Genomic DNA, 15,132 nt, shown 5'->3' on the forward strand with positions numbered 1-15,132 from the left:
TGAGCCCAGAAAACAGGCCCGATGTCCGGGCCCGGGCCTGGGCTTTTTGCGTCGTGCTTGGCTAGGCCCGGCCCGAGATATGGCCAGGTATAGGCGATACTAACAACTCAGACATTAAAAATAAAGATGATTATAGCAAGCCGGTGAAACAGAAGTGCTTCTGATTTCTCTAAGCAAGTTGTCAGCGATCGACCAACGGTGCGAAATATGTTCAGCAACCAGCAAGCTCTGTGGAGACATCACGCCAGGCCCGTTCGGACAACACAGACAGCGATTCGTCTGAAAGCAAAGCGTTCGCATAGCAGTGCAGTACCATGACTACCGAAAGTTGCTGCCGACACGTCGACACCGCCACTCCCCGCGGAGGCGGACATGCCGAAACGGCCAGCAGGCCCACTTTCAGCGGCACCGTCTCTCGGCTAAACTAGTTCCCGTTCCGTCGAAACCTCCGCGCAGGGAAAAAAAGGTCTCTCCTGCACGCGCCCGGTGCTCTCACATGTCACGTGGACCGTTGGCATCCAAGGCCCACCTGTCATGCGCGTTCCTACTACTCACCGTCCCCACACACCCACAGCTTTCGAAAATCACTTCCTCTGCGCTGTTGCCAGTCAGTGGCACGCACGCCTTCCAATGGCGCTCTCTCTCTCTCTCCCGTCCGTTCAAACCCCACCCCCCAAATCGCCACTTAATTAACGCCCACAGGCCCCGGCGCGTTGATTAATTTTAAATAACTTGCTAATCAAGTCATATATATTTCTCATTTTTTTTAGTTTTTCTAACGCTTGTTAATCAAGTTCTAAATCGAATTAAGCGCAAGAAACCGGCGCTCCTCCTAATCCGTTGCCCCCGCCCCCTCTCTCTCTCTCTCCGCCGTTCCCAACGCCATTTCCCCCTTTCGATTGGTTGTTTATTCCTCTCTTCGCTGCCATCATTCGCCTTTTTTTCCCTTCCCGTATGCGGATCCGTCTCCTTGTGCCCATCGCCATTCCCCACCACGCCCGCGCCTGATCGGTGGACATGCGGAGAGGGGGAGGGGGAGGGTATGGTGAGGATGGAGGGGGAGTGGAGGAGGCCACGGACTTCGAGGTCGGCATCGTCGTGCCCAAGCTCTCGCGCTCCGCGTCGGGAGAGGACTGCGTGGCGAGCCTGGTGCGTGAGCTTGAGGGCGCCGGCCTGCTCGTCGAGCGCGTCCGCGGCGTCCCCGCCGAGTTCATCAAGGTCAGTGCGGCTGTCTTTTTCCTTTTTCAATTTGTTTTGCCATGGTACCCTAATTCCAACTAACGAGGCGGTTTCCGAGAGAAAGCCCAGAGATTAAAGAGCTCCTCAAATTGATTTATAGTGCATGTGGTTTTGCTGTTCCAATTTAGCTGTCTGCGCCCATGGGGATTCTGGGCAGAGCCGCTTCTGAGATGCAGATGAAGAAGCTTACCTGCATCGGTAACTCAACTAATGCACTAAGTATTTGAGATGTGGCGTCAGACCGTCAGTAATGTGTTCGTGTGCTCATTGTTAATCTTCCTTCAGGAATGGAGCTGCAGTTTGAATGGGAACAGGTGACAGCATTCGTCAGGCAGCCTGATGGTTCCCTCTTTAGCTGGCGAGAGCGGTTTATCTGTTTCCGCTACTTGATATATGGCATTGTGAGTATGACCTCTTGTATAGCTGCTGTCTGTCCTAGTTATGCCAAATTGTAGTTATACTCCCTCCGTGTCTTTTTACTCCACATATGAGGTTTCTCTTAAGTCAAACTTAGTATAATTTAACCAAATATATATATAATTATCAACATCTACAATATGAAAATGTATTCCATGATGGATATAATGATATTGATTTGGTTTTCTGAATGTTTGATGTTTTTTTCTATTAAAACTTGGTCAAACTTCCAAACATTTGCCCTAATATGCAGAGTTAAAAAGAACGGAGGGAGTACACTTTAAGTATGGGGAACCATATTTATTTTAAATTATATCTACATCTTACATATGGATGCATTCTAGTATACTTTTATTTTCGTGTCCTGATTCTTTGGATAGGAAACATTTATTTTCTTAATAATGAAATTTTCTTGTCTATAGCATTGTGTGCCCTGATTTGAAGCAAAATGATTTGTTTCTATTGTCTGGTTTCTGCATTTGATATTTGTCTCTTCTAAATGATACAGTAACCAATGCATAGATTACCAGAGGACCTCAACAGGGCAACAATATATGCACATTTGATATATGAGCTATACGAAGTGGGATTTTCTACTTAAATTTTCATTTGTTTAATATGATGTGTGAATAGTAAAGCATATACCCAATCTGAATAGCATTTTGGTTTTTGTGATACGGAATCTCAGATTTCCTTGTGTGATAGCACGTTGTTATTGAACCATGCAGGTGAACAAGACCAACTCTGAAATATCTCTCAAATTTGACGATAAAGAGTTCTATTGGAAACAAAACGAGTCACTATTGCGTAGGCTTGAAGATGAAGGAGTTGTAAAGCTAGTCTTCCCTTTGCATGGTACATAATTAACCTAAGATAATACAACTATTTGTAAAATTCGTAGCATTAGCTAACACTACTTGCTTGTAGAGGAAGTTAAAAGGAAACAGCTCCTGAGAAATTGGGCACTTAACTGGCATGACTTCACATGGCAACCTATTGATGAAGTTTACTCCTATTTTGGAACCAAGGTAGAACAACATGACAGCACGTTGGAGCTACTGTATCTTGTTTCTGGACCATTTATCAAAAGCAAATCAATAAATGAATTCCTTTTGAGACCATAAACCCCCCATTTTTTAACTGCAGATTGCAACGTACTTTGCTTTCCTAGGAATGTATACGCGTTGGCTATTCTTTCCAGCCGTATCTGGATTGGCCACTCAGCTTATAGATTTTGGGTATGCATTTTACCATGGCTCTTTTTTAAAACATGGTACAAATATAACTAATACAGTCAGCTAAGTAGTAAGTATTCCCCTCTGCTCTTTGAACTCAGGTCATTCCAGTGGCTGGTTCTTCCTGCTTTCTTTATCTTCGTGATTTCTTGGGCTGTCTTCTTTTTGCAATTTTGGAAAAGGAAGAATTCAGCACTTCTTGCTAGGTACCATCCAATTCCAGGATATGCAGTTGTTATTCAAGCTCTTGTTGATTAAATTCCTGACCACAAATTTTCTTTCTTCCATATGTTGCCTGAAAGCAGATGGGGCATTAATTATTCATTTGCTGAATACAAAGCTTCGGCCAACGAACTGGAACCAATAAGACATTATCTTCCTATTGAGCGTGTGGAGGAAAAGAATTTTGATGATGCACCTGCTGAGAAAAGGAGATTGCAAAGAAATGAGTGGTCTGGTGTCCTTCTAAGAATTAGGAACAATGCGATTATTGTTCTGGGTATTATTTGTCTTCAGCTGCCATTTGAGTTGGCCTATGCTCATTTGTATGACAAAACTGAAACTGAGGCGCTGAGGTAAGAATGTCACCATGATCTATGTAGTAGTTAGTTTATCATTGTAGAATAGGATTTGATGCAAGACAATTGTATTCACATCATGGGGTGCCCATATGTAGCATGTACAGGGGTAGTTCCGTCCACTACTATTATAGACTTGGGAAAGAAGCGGGACAACTACACCTAATACACGTACGTGTACACTTGGGACACACACAATTATCTCTCAACACCCCCCTCGCGCAGTCGAAGCGTCATGTTTGGCCATGACTGGAACTCCTCAAAGGTAGATGTTGGCAAGCCTTTCGTCATTTTATCCGTGAATTGTTGGGTCGTGGGAACGTGAAGAACTCGAACCTTCCCAAGAGCCACGTGTTCGCGAACAAAATGAATATCCAGCTTGATGTTCTTGGTTCGACGATGATGGACCGGATTGGCGAAGAGGTAGACGGCGGAGACGTTATCGCAATAGACAATGGCTTTGTGGATGGGATGACAAAGCTCATGGAGAAGTTGTCGAAGCCACGTACACTAAACAACGGCGTTTGCCACGCCACGATACTCTACCTCAACACTGGATCGTGAAACCGTGGGCCGTCGCTTGGACGACCACGATGTGAAGGTCCAGGAAACACACAGTATCCGGACGTAGAGCGGCGAGTGTCTGGATAGCCAACCCAATCAGCATCCTAGTAAGCAACGATGTTGATGGAGGGCGACTCCCACAAGGTGATGCCAAGATCCATGTGACCACGGATGTACCGGAGAATCCGCCTCACCAAGGACCAATGAGCATCGCGAGGAGCGTGCATATGAAGGCACACCTGCTGAACGGTGCACTGCAACTCGGGACGAGTGAGCGTCAAGTACTGCAAGGCACCAACAATGGACCTGTAGTAGGAGGCATCTGGGGCTAGAGATCCGTTAGTGGTGGAGAGCTTGGCCTTTGTATCCACCGGTGTGGCCGTGCGCTTGCAATTAAGCATGCCAGCACGGTCAAGTAACTCATGAGCGTACCTCCGCCGATGGAGGAAGAAGCATGGATTATGAGTCCTAGGACTAGTCAAGTCTAGTCTATAGACTAGTCTATGAGTATTAACTCCAAGGCCGACTACTCTTTAGTGTCGACTAGTCTATGACTCGCAACTTCAGTGTCGACTAGTGTCGGTTAATCACGCTTAGTCTATGAGTCTCAACCTCGGAACGACTCGTCGACTTGTAAACCTTGGGAAGAAGCCGTCCGGACGACGTACCACCTCGATGCCAAGGAAGTAGTGGAGTGGCCCCAAGTCCCTGATGGCAAACTCGACGCGAAGACGTTCAGTGAGCTGGCGAAGAAGATCGGTGGTGTAGGCTGTTAGGATGATGTCATCGACATAGAGGAGCAGGTAGGTGGTTGCAGCGCCTGGTTGTATACGAACAATGAGGCATCCAAGCGAGTGGAGCGAAACCCGAGCTGATGAGAAAGGCCGCGATGCGCTGGTACAAGGCACGCGACGCCTGCTTGAGCCCATACAAGGAGCACGAGAACAAGCAAATGTGGTCGGGATGCGCGTCGTTGACAAAGCCGGTGGGCTGTTGGCAGTACACATGTTCATCAAGATGTCCATGAAGAAAGTCGTTAGAAACGTCCATCTGGTGAACTTGGCCATGCTCGAGACACCTCGAGCTGGAGGACGGTGCAGATCGTTCCCGGTTTTACAACCGGAGCGAAGGTGTCGGTGAAGTCAACGCCCACACGCTGTCTGAAGCCTCGCACCACCCAACGAGCCTTATAACGCTCGAGTGTGCCATCGGGACGGAGCTTATGACGAAACACCCACTTGCCGCTAATGACATTGGCATGTGGGGGGTGAGGGACAAGCTACCACGTCTGGTTCCACAATGAGGCGTCGAACTCCTCCCGCATAGCCGCAAGCCACTGAGGATTGAGGAGAGCGACACGTGCTGAGGTAGGAAGCGGCGACAGTGCGGAAGTCGATGCAGTGCAGACATACTCATCGTCGGGATAACGCTGGCTCGGCCTAGTGATGCCCGCACGAGCATGAGTTATCATAGGAGCCGGAGGTGGCGGTGTAGCATCCGTCGATGAAGGCGCCGAAGAGCCAGCCGAGTCAACCGTACCGGACGCGGCCGAGCCTGCGGCCATGGTAGCCAGTTTGGGCACTGCATTGGCAGCTTGAGAAGGCACAGCCGTGGTTGAGGCTGCCGTAGCAGACTTGGACACCACGTGGCCACGGGGCGGGGCGAGCACCGGCGAGCCAGTAGCCGGAGCTGGTCGGGCAGAGAACCGGCGAGGGCCCGCCGGTGATGTGTCCACATCTAATGAGGAAACCTGCTGAAACAGAAATTACCTTTCATCAAAGTAAACATGTTGTGAGGTGATCACACGACGCGAGACCGGATCGTAGCAGTAATATCCCTTTGTGTTAGCCAGATAACCAAGGATTATGCAGGCGAGAGACCAGGGAGCCAGCTTATGATGTTTAGTAGAAGCAATACTAGGATAGCAAAGGCATCTGAAGACCTGTAACTCATCATATGAAGGTGTTGAACTGAAGAAGCGTGCGAATGGCGAGGTTGTCGAATTCCTTTCCGTTGTCAGTTTGGAGAGCATGGATGGAGCGACCAAACTGGGTGGACACAAGGAGTAGAACGCAACGAGGGTGTGTGCAACATCAGACTTATGGCGTAAAGGAAATGTCCACACATAGTGAGAAAAATCATCCAAATCACAAGATAGTATAGGTAGCCAGTATTACTTGAGATAGGAGAGGTCCAAACATAACTATGAATTAACTGGAAAGGAAACAAAGCTATGGTGGATGACGAGCTAAATGGAAGCCGAACATGTTTACCCACACGACAAGCATGACACGTGTGAGCATCGGTTTTATTACATGAAAAGGAAAATCCCTTAAGGATGTGCAGCAGAGCTGGGGTGACCAAGACGGGCATGCCAAAGATCAATGCTGACGGAGAGGGCGACTGGAGCGGTGGTAGATGACGAGGACGACAACTGGGCGGGGTAGAGATCACCGGGGTTGTCACATTGGTGTAGAACCATCCGGTTCGGGCATCCTTAACAGGAAAACCGAATTTGTCAAATTCAACAGTGACAGGGTTATCACGAGTTAAAGTACAAACAGCCACAAGGTTTGTAATAAGATGTGGAGAAATGACAATGTTGTTAAGAGACAATGAAGTGGGTGACGATGGAAAAGAAGTACAACCAATATGTGTAATAGGAAGAGAAGACCCCGACAATGATACGGGCGGAGGTGGCGGCGGGTCTGAAAATGATGAGATTACCGTGGTTAGACGCCATGTGAGAGGTAGCTCCGGTGTCCATGAACTAATCACCACCACCGTCATAGTTGGTCGGAGTAGGAGCTGTTTGCAAGGCAGTGAGGAGCATCGGGTCCCATGGTGACTGGGACGACAACTGTAGCGGTGGAGCAGGGTAGCCACCGAACCCCGGAGAGACGCCGTGCCACTGAGACACAGCAGAAAACACCCGAGGCCCCGCCGGATGGGGGCCTAGAAGACCGGGAGTCGGCACGGGCATGGAGTGGGCATGGACAACCCCTGTCCAAGGGTTGTCCCGCTGCTCCACCGCGGTATATGCTGTGACTGGGGCACCTAGCAGGGTGGCGCGGTCGTGTTGGTGCACGTCTGGTCACCCCCCCACACCCCCCCTCCCCCCCCCCCCATCTCCGCAGGCGCGCGATTCTGAGGCCGTGGGGCGGCTGCTGCAAGGGGTGGCGTCGGGTGCAGCGGGCGCGATGGTGGAGTAGTTGATGACGACAGGCCGCCGCGCGAACTGCCGGCGCTCCTCGAGGCGTAGGTAGGCGACGGCCTTCTCAAAAGTCGGAGGAGTGAGAAGCGTGAAGGTTGGAACTAGGGTTAGGGCGGGTGCGGAGGGAGGCAGCGGCGGCGGTAGGGTTGGAAGGCGGAGGCGGCAGCGGCGGTGGTAGGCTTGGAAGGTGGAGGCGGCAGCGGCGGTGGTAGGGTTGGAAGGTGGAGGCGGCAGCGGCGGCGTTGGGTAGGGGGTGGGGAGAGGGTAGCGGCAGCGGGTGGAGGTGAAGGGAGTGGCGGCGGCTTAGGGAGAGATCGAGAGGTAGGCTGATACCATGTGGAATAGGATTTGATGCAGGACAATTGTGTTCACATCATGGGGTGCCCATATATAGCACGTACGTGGGTAGTTCCGTCCACTGTTATGACCCTAAATTACAAATACATGTACGTGTACACTTGGGACACGCACAATTATCTCTCAACAACCATCACACTGTGCTAGTGACTTGCTAGCTAGTTTTTCTCATGTCTTGACTGTGATTGTAAACTGCACAATTATCTATTGACTATGCCAATTTGATCTGCTATATTTTTTTCCATTTTTAGGTATGTCTTGACTGCACTATATCTTGTTGCAATTCAGTATTATACAAGGATTGGTGGGAAGGTGTCTGTCATTCTAATAAAGTATGAAAACAACCAAGGAGAACAGTCTAGTGCTGATAGTTTGATTTATAAGGTAAACACTATGACACAACAAAGCTGGTTCATGCTTTAAGTTAAGCTTCTTACTACTTGTGCATGTGCAGGTTTTCGGTCTATACTTCATGCAATCATATATTGGGTTGTTTTACCATGCTTCCCTTTATCGTGACATTTTGACACTCCGGAAAGTCCTTATTCAACGTCTAGTCGTGTCTCAGGTATTTGCACTCTGCAATGCAAGTACACCCTCTGTTCCTAAATGTAGGTTTCATTATCGGGTATGATGAGGCCGTACACTATGATGATATATTTAAATTTCTAGGTGTTGGAAAATCTGATTGAGAATTCTATTCCTTATCTCAAATACAGCTACAAGAAGTACAGTGCTGTTCAGTAAGTTTTGTTGCCTGTATATTCTTTGCCCTGCACTCCTGCTATTCTTATTTCCAGGCCAATAGAAGAATGTAAGAAACCCCTCTCATTTTGTAGCAAGAAAAGACAAGAGAGAGAATCACCATCAGGGAAGTCAGTTCGATTATCAACAAGAGTGGAGAAAGAATATTTAAAACCCTCTTATACTGCAAGCATTGGAGAAGAGCTCGAGGATGGTCTGTTTGATGGTAATAATGATAAGTAGTTGCTGTGCTCAGTTGCTATAGTAGTTTGCATAGTATTTGGTTTATATGTAGTCTGTGCCACTTTTGCTGATCTGACAATGGCATTTGTGCTTCCGTTGTTGAATCCATTGCAGATTTTCTTGAGCTAGCTCTTCAGTTTGGGATGATCATGATGTTTGCTTGCGCCTTTCCATTGATATTCTGCTTTGCTGCTCTGGTATGTGGTTACGACGACAGTTTACAATCATGTACTCATGCTTGATATGCTTAGCTGCACATGTTTTAGTTCTTAAAAAACCATCTTCATGACAGAACAATGCAACTGAAATAAGAGCGGATGCATTGAAGTTGTTAGTCATGTTGAAAAGACCTGTTCCCCGTGCTGCAGCTACAATTGGAGCGTGGTTGAACATATTCCAGGTTCATTAACACTACTGTTTTGCACTACTGCTATCGGCACATGCACTATCTGGATGTTCATTGTAATATTACTCTTTTCAGTTCCTGATCGTAATGGCAATCTGCACCAACTGCTTGCTTCTTGTTTGTCTATACGACGAGGAGGGTAAATGGCGGATTGAGCCAGGACTCGCGGCAATCCTTATAATGGAGCATGCTCTCCTCTTAGTCAAGTTTGGCTTCTCGCACTTTGTCCCTGAGGTGATTTTCTTCACCGTTACGCTTTGTGCATATGTAGTGGTATTTGTGTCAATGCCTTTGTTTGCGGCACAAATTTGTCTTAGAAACTAAATGTGGGCTTTTCCTCTTTTTGTTCAATTAGGAGCCTGCATGGGTGAGAGCAAATCGGGTAAAGTATGTAGCTCAGGCACAGACTGTCTGCTCTCAACAACTATTGAGGAGCATTTCAAAACTTGATAGGAAATGGGAGTGAGGAGCATTACCACCTTCAGTATTTAGAAGGCAAAGCTAGTTTTGTAAACTAGGATAGAGCAGAGATTTGTCAATCTCGTGTAGGTAGTGTAGAAATTTTAGTGCTCTAATTACTGACCTCCTGGTGTTGCTAACTGTTCCCATTGGTAAATGTATATATTGCTACATAATTTATAGGAGATTGGGTGGGGGCATGTTGCCCATCATTGTGAGGCTGTTACGGATGGTTTCCTTGCAAGCGAGATACATCTGTGGTGTGAGTATTATTTTGAGGACCATGGTTCACAACAGTACAAAGTTAGCCCGTCAATTTGCCGAGGAAAAAAAAACGTGCTTGCTGCTGTTTATTGTTATTCACAAGTAGGTACTACTCCCTCTGTTTTGTACTAAATCAGCGACATTTATTTTTGGGACAGAGGGAGGGAGTATCATAATTTTTTTTGCGTTTAAACCTGAGAGCTTTTATTCAACGAACGAGCTCCTGGCATCATCAGCCAAAAAGCTGGTGAGCAGGAAAGTGGGTCTCAAGTCAGTCCAACTCTCGGTGACCACCAGTGTACATGCATGTTTTGCACAAAGGTGGGCCGGTACATTGGCTGCTCGCATTACATGTTGAATAAAAAAGAAGAAAAAGTAGCAGCTAGCTCTCCAATTTCGACAAGTAAAGGTGCCACCACAAAGAGGCTGTTGTGGCGAGTGTTCCAGAGATTAACAATCTCCAGGCAATCCGTTTCCATTATCACATGTGAGAAGCCCCGTAGATTTGCAAAAATAACTCCATCTCGAAGCGCAAACGTCTCACCGATAAAAGGATCCGTGACCCCAATATGAGGTTTACTCCAAGCACCCAACAAGGTTGTGTTAGAACGTGCTACACCACCCACACCCACCTTGTCGGAATCCATACTCAAAGCTGCATCCGTGTTGATCTTAACCACCCCTGAGTCCGGCGGTCTCCAACCATGACCTGGTAGCACTGCAGCATGAGAATGCGGGATATCCAGCAATGCCAAGTCCTCCCGAATCCGCCTCACCGAAGTGAAAGGCTCCAGCTGGTCATCATCATGAGTCACTCGATTTCTCGAGTGCCAGATTGCCCACATAACAGAGATCATTTGGGCCCTTTCAGTGTCCGTGAATTGATCATCACATATGATATCACGAGACCATGTATCAGGGTGCAGCCGCGGCCGTCGAACGCCAAAGAGACCGTGAGCCTGCTCCCAGAAAAGTTTGGCATGAGAGCAATGCACTAAGGCGTGCATGAGATCCTCATCCATTGCATGGCAGACATTGCATCTGCTTATAGGTTTAATATGACGACCGAAGCGTGCACTCATCTGGAAGAATGCGACGAATAACCCGCCACCAGAATACACGTACCTTCGGCAAAACCCTAAGCTTCCAAAGCGACTTCCACATCCGTTCATCGGTCTGTGAGGAGTTTGTAACCGCCCCTTCCTCTTGAGCTAGCCGCTCTTTCCGAGTCACGAGAGCACGGTACGCAGATTTTACGGAGTAGTTGCCGCTTCTTTCAAAAACCCAAGCTCGAAAATCATCACCCCCATTGTGGCGCAAGGGGATATTCAATATGGCGTCGGCGTCCGGTCGAATGAAAACATTGTAGATCAATTCCCGCCGCCACGTCCCGTTGTCATGGTCGATGAGCTCACCGACGGTGGCAAGAGTCCCTCCCGGCATCACCGTAGGGGACAGAGATGAAAGGCCCGGGATCCACTTATCTTCCCAAATCGAGATAGTGTTGCCGTCCCCCACCCTCTTAATGAGACCAACATGGAGAGCTTCCCTTCCGGCGATGATCGCTCGCCAAATAGCAGACGATGTGTGTGGTACTGAAGCCTCCATAAAATCACAATCCGGAAAATAACGCCCCTTCATCACTTGGGCACATAAAGAGTTAGGATTAGTAATAAATCTCCATCCATGCTTACCAAGCAGTGCCAGGTTGAATAACTCAAGATCGCGAAAACTCATTCCTCCCTAACACTTCGGTGATGCAAGTTTCTCCCACGATAGCCAATGCATAGATCGTCGATCAAGAGATCCACTCCACCAGAATTTGGCCATACTAGTGGTGAGGCCTTTGCAAACCTTCTTCGTTAGACGAAAACAACTCATACTGAAGGTTGGAATGGCCTGGATCACTGATTTAATAAGAGTTTCCCTCCCAGCACAAGCTAGTAGCCGCTCTGCCCATCCATTCATTTTGCTCCTGGATCTGTCCCCAATATGGTCAAAAGTCTCACTAGGAGTATCATATTTGCTGCCCAAATTTTATGCTACTGTATTTGTTAAGAATGGGAGAGACATAGATCGGAGTACATACAACGAATTAATGAATGAATTAATGAAATCTTCAGCAGCATCTTGTTGGCCGTCGCCTGTAGATGGTTACCAGTCATATCAGTGTCGTTCCTGGATTGATGGCTGTGAAGTGCCATCAGTTGTCCAGTCCAAGCCGAATCATCTTTCGCCGCCCGCGTTCCGGTGCTCCGACGAGCCGTCGCTCTTCTCAGGCCAGGCGCCGAAGCTCAGCTGGCGCACCAGCGCCCCGACCGCCTTGGCCCATCGCTGGATGTCGCCCTTGAGCTTGTCAGGCTCTATGTCCGCGAGCGCGCCGGCTGCTAGGCCAGACAAGAGGCGGTCATACCTCGCGCCGCTGGACGACGGCTTCGGCAAGCCGGCGCCCGCTTCCTCGGTGGCCCTCTGGCCGACTGACATGCCAGCGGGGTCTTGGTTTCTTCGGTGAAATTGTGGATTATAGGTGGCAGCTGGGTTTTATACCGGTACGGGTAGAGATGTGGGTGTCCCGCACGGTTTGTCAAGAGTGGGTTTGGCTCCATGGTTCCTTCCAAGATGCCCCAAGGTTTCGCGTCCAAGGAATCGACTTTCCATATGGCGTAGATTTTGACTGTTAAATTTGTTCCGTGGCGTTAAATTTCTTTGGATGCTCACGGAATACTTGAACCAACCAATTCAAAGGTTGAAAGAAGAAACCGTGTAGCACGATCGACAGAAGAAAAAGTAAAATACAAATTCAAGTTGCATACTTAAATTCCCACGCAAAATACCAAGTTGATATAAGTTAGCACTTAAACGAGCACATGCATAACAGAAAAACACGCATCACCAGCAGTCCCAACTCCAAGCAACTCAGCAAAAACAATAAATGTGGAAGGCCAATAATTGTGGAAATGATTTCAAGAGGCTTCACAACATAGTCATGGGTACAGATATAGAACCTACTGAGAAAACTTGGGCCAGTATGCAGAGCACACCATTCATCATATTCAACCTCCATACTCTTAGAACAAATCTAAAAAGCTGGAAACATAAACCAACGGATCCACAAAACAAGCTCATTGGCCCCTCAGTGCTTACTGCCTGTTCTTCTTCTTGACACCGGACTTGGCAACCTGGAGGCTGCGGTAAACTGCGCTCAGTCTTGCAAGAGCAGGCTTGGTCAAGTCAGGCCTGTAGTAGTTGTCACTGACCTGGAAAGCAAGAAGAATTAACCATTAGATCAAGAAAACAAATGAGGTCGACACGGTTTAACAGGAGGACATCTTAAGCAGCATTTCTCCACTTTGTAACCACCAAAGAAAGGACCATTTCCAGCTAGTACCATTGAAAACCAAGCACAAACAGGCAGGGGCGGTTTACAAGACAGGCATTCCATTTTTTACTGAATTAAAGCTTTTTCCACATTAAGGCTCAACTCAGTCACAAGTGAATGTCACATACTAGATACAACCATACAGCGTTACAAATAGAAAGTAAATATGTATTCTTCAAATATTAGAGCAAGTTTATAGAGTAATGTTCCAGGTTGATTAAAAGCATTACATCTGCGGATTTCATAACACAGTCCCTTTAGAAGATTAGAGATGGGACTGTACAAACTCAGCAGTCAAGCGACCGAAACACTGGAATGGTTGCTACAGGTTATATTTCCAATAGCAGTTGTCATTTAGAGTACTTAATCTAGAACATCCAGTGTCACAACTTAATCATAAAAGAACAAATATGGTTGTTTTGATGCTAATACCTGGTTCTTGACAGCCTTGGCCATCTTGCGGAACTCCTTGCGCATGACAGTCTTGTGGGTGAACGCAGCAGGCTTGTTCTGCTTCTTTGACTTGGTTGTGGAGAGGACCACAGTCATCTCCTTCTCAGCAGCTGGCTGCACCGTCACAGTCTTCTTGTTTGCCAGGCCTGAAAACCAATCTGTCAGTGGACGAAGAGACACTCATAGCATCCGAAAATCAAACAATCAGGGGAGGTCAATAACCACTGACCAGAGTACTTGTAGGAGTGGACATTGTAGAGGTTGTTGGGCTCCTTGCTGAACTGGACCTTGGCATTGCTGTTGCCGAACTGCTTGATCAGGAAGCAGTTGTTCTTCCTGACAAGCTCCCAGACCAGAGAATCCGAAACCGTCGCCATTTATCCTAACCTAAAAAAAACACATGTCAACCACTCAACATGAAGCCGAGCATAAATCTAAGTACTATCGCCATAGCAACGACCCCAACAGACGCCAGATTTCTTGCACCTAAGCTAATCTAGAGTACTATCGGACGAGATACAGCTGAGCAGACGAACACATACTGATATGAAAATAAATCATCTGACTGGTTTCGAACAAATAAACTACGCTGTACAACCGATTCAAACAGTATGGCATATACGATGCGAGAGCATACCTAGGAACACTAGAGATTTCACCCGTAAACCTAAATCTCTAGCGCCTCAAATCCCGAATGGGTCGGGACTGTGGGAGCAAATTGAACAATTGGGAGTTGATAGAGTGGCCTCGTAGGGGCGGAGGCCGTGGAAAGGAGGGAAAGGCTTCTTCTCACCGGTGATTGGAGTGACGCGCCGCCGATCTGCTTCGTCCCGGGGTTCGTGTGTGGCGGCTGCGGTAGCGGGGCGAGTTTTGGGGCCTCGCTTTTATAGTACTGCGGCGCTCGTAAACCCTAGGCCCGGCTGGCTGCTTTATGGGCTGGACTGGAGTGGGCTGAGCTGTTCTCCTGGGCATCCAGCTGATTCTATATTTAGTGTCTCAAACAAAAAGCTGATTCTATATCCAGAAATAAGAATAGGAGCTCTCCTCCCGACTCCTCAGCGATTTGGCATTCCTGGCCGTTGGATCTGGCCGCTTGATGTATTTTCGGCCGTTGGATCCAGAGGTGAGAGGACCTCGTCCGTTGGATAAAAAAAAGTTACTGATGGAATGAATAGTTACCTCTCGTTCCTGCCACCGCGTGTAAATTCGTTGCCCCGTCGAGGGCATTTTCGTCATTTCGCCTACAGGTGTATAAAAGGAGGCCGCTCCGCTTGGGGATGACCTAGCCGCTCCCCAGCCCGCACTCGCGCCCCCTCCCTCGTCCTCGCCGCCCCGCCCGCATCGCCCGCCCTCTCCTCTCCCTCTCCCTCCGTCAGTCCTCGCCGCCCCGCCCGCATCGCCGCTGCCCCGCCTGCATCGCCCCGTCCTCTCCTCTCCCTCCCTCAGTCCTCGCCGCCTCGCCCCGTTTGGATGCCCCCGCTCGCCCCGCCCTCTCCTCTCCCTCTCCATCCCTCGGTCCTCGACGCCCCGCCCGCATCGTCGCCGCCCCGCTCACATCGCTGCCGTCGACGCCCCTCAGG

General features: G+C 48.4%; 2 protein-coding genes across 4 annotated transcripts; one reads left to right on the plus strand and one right to left on the minus strand.

Moving 5' to 3' along the window:
- Positions 1–664: 664 nt before the first annotated feature.
- LOC123070416 (anoctamin-like protein Os01g0706700) lies at positions 665–9,822 on the plus strand. Its single transcript, XM_044493639.1, has 16 exons — positions 665–1,218; positions 1,368–1,437; positions 1,525–1,640; positions 2,385–2,511; positions 2,584–2,684; positions 2,803–2,894; positions 2,993–3,097; positions 3,197–3,466; positions 7,856–7,988; positions 8,059–8,172; positions 8,277–8,347; positions 8,444–8,574; positions 8,706–8,788; positions 8,884–8,991; positions 9,073–9,231; positions 9,353–9,822. The coding sequence occupies exons 1-16, from the start codon at positions 1,018–1,020 to the stop codon at positions 9,461–9,463; spliced, it is 1,992 nt and encodes a 663-aa protein (XP_044349574.1). The 5' UTR covers positions 665–1,017; the 3' UTR covers positions 9,464–9,822.
- A 2,833-nt stretch (positions 9,823–12,655) lies between these two features.
- Positions 12,656–14,508, minus strand: LOC123070417 (60S ribosomal protein L28-1). 3 transcript variants are annotated; one of them, XM_044493642.1, is made up of 4 exons: positions 14,346–14,508; positions 13,782–13,939; positions 13,532–13,698; positions 12,656–12,977 (listed from the first exon to the last, which is right to left on the minus strand). In XM_044493642.1, exons 2-4 carry the CDS (start codon positions 13,927–13,929, stop codon positions 12,861–12,863), a joined length of 432 nt encoding a protein of 143 aa, XP_044349577.1. In that variant the 5' UTR covers positions 13,930–13,939; positions 14,346–14,508; the 3' UTR covers positions 12,656–12,860. The 3 variants fall into 3 exon arrangements, with proteins under 3 accessions (XP_044349577.1, XP_044349578.1, XP_044349579.1); XM_044493643.1 differs by having other exon boundaries at positions 13,782–13,934; positions 14,346–14,491; XM_044493644.1 differs by having other exon boundaries at positions 14,190–14,388.
- Positions 14,509–15,132: the final 624 nt, after the last annotated feature.

The sequence above is a fragment of the Triticum aestivum genome, chromosome 3B (assembly GCF_018294505.1).
Source record: "Triticum aestivum cultivar Chinese Spring chromosome 3B, IWGSC CS RefSeq v2.1, whole genome shotgun sequence".
Lineage (NCBI taxonomy): Eukaryota > Viridiplantae > Streptophyta > Magnoliopsida > Poales > Poaceae > Triticum > Triticum aestivum.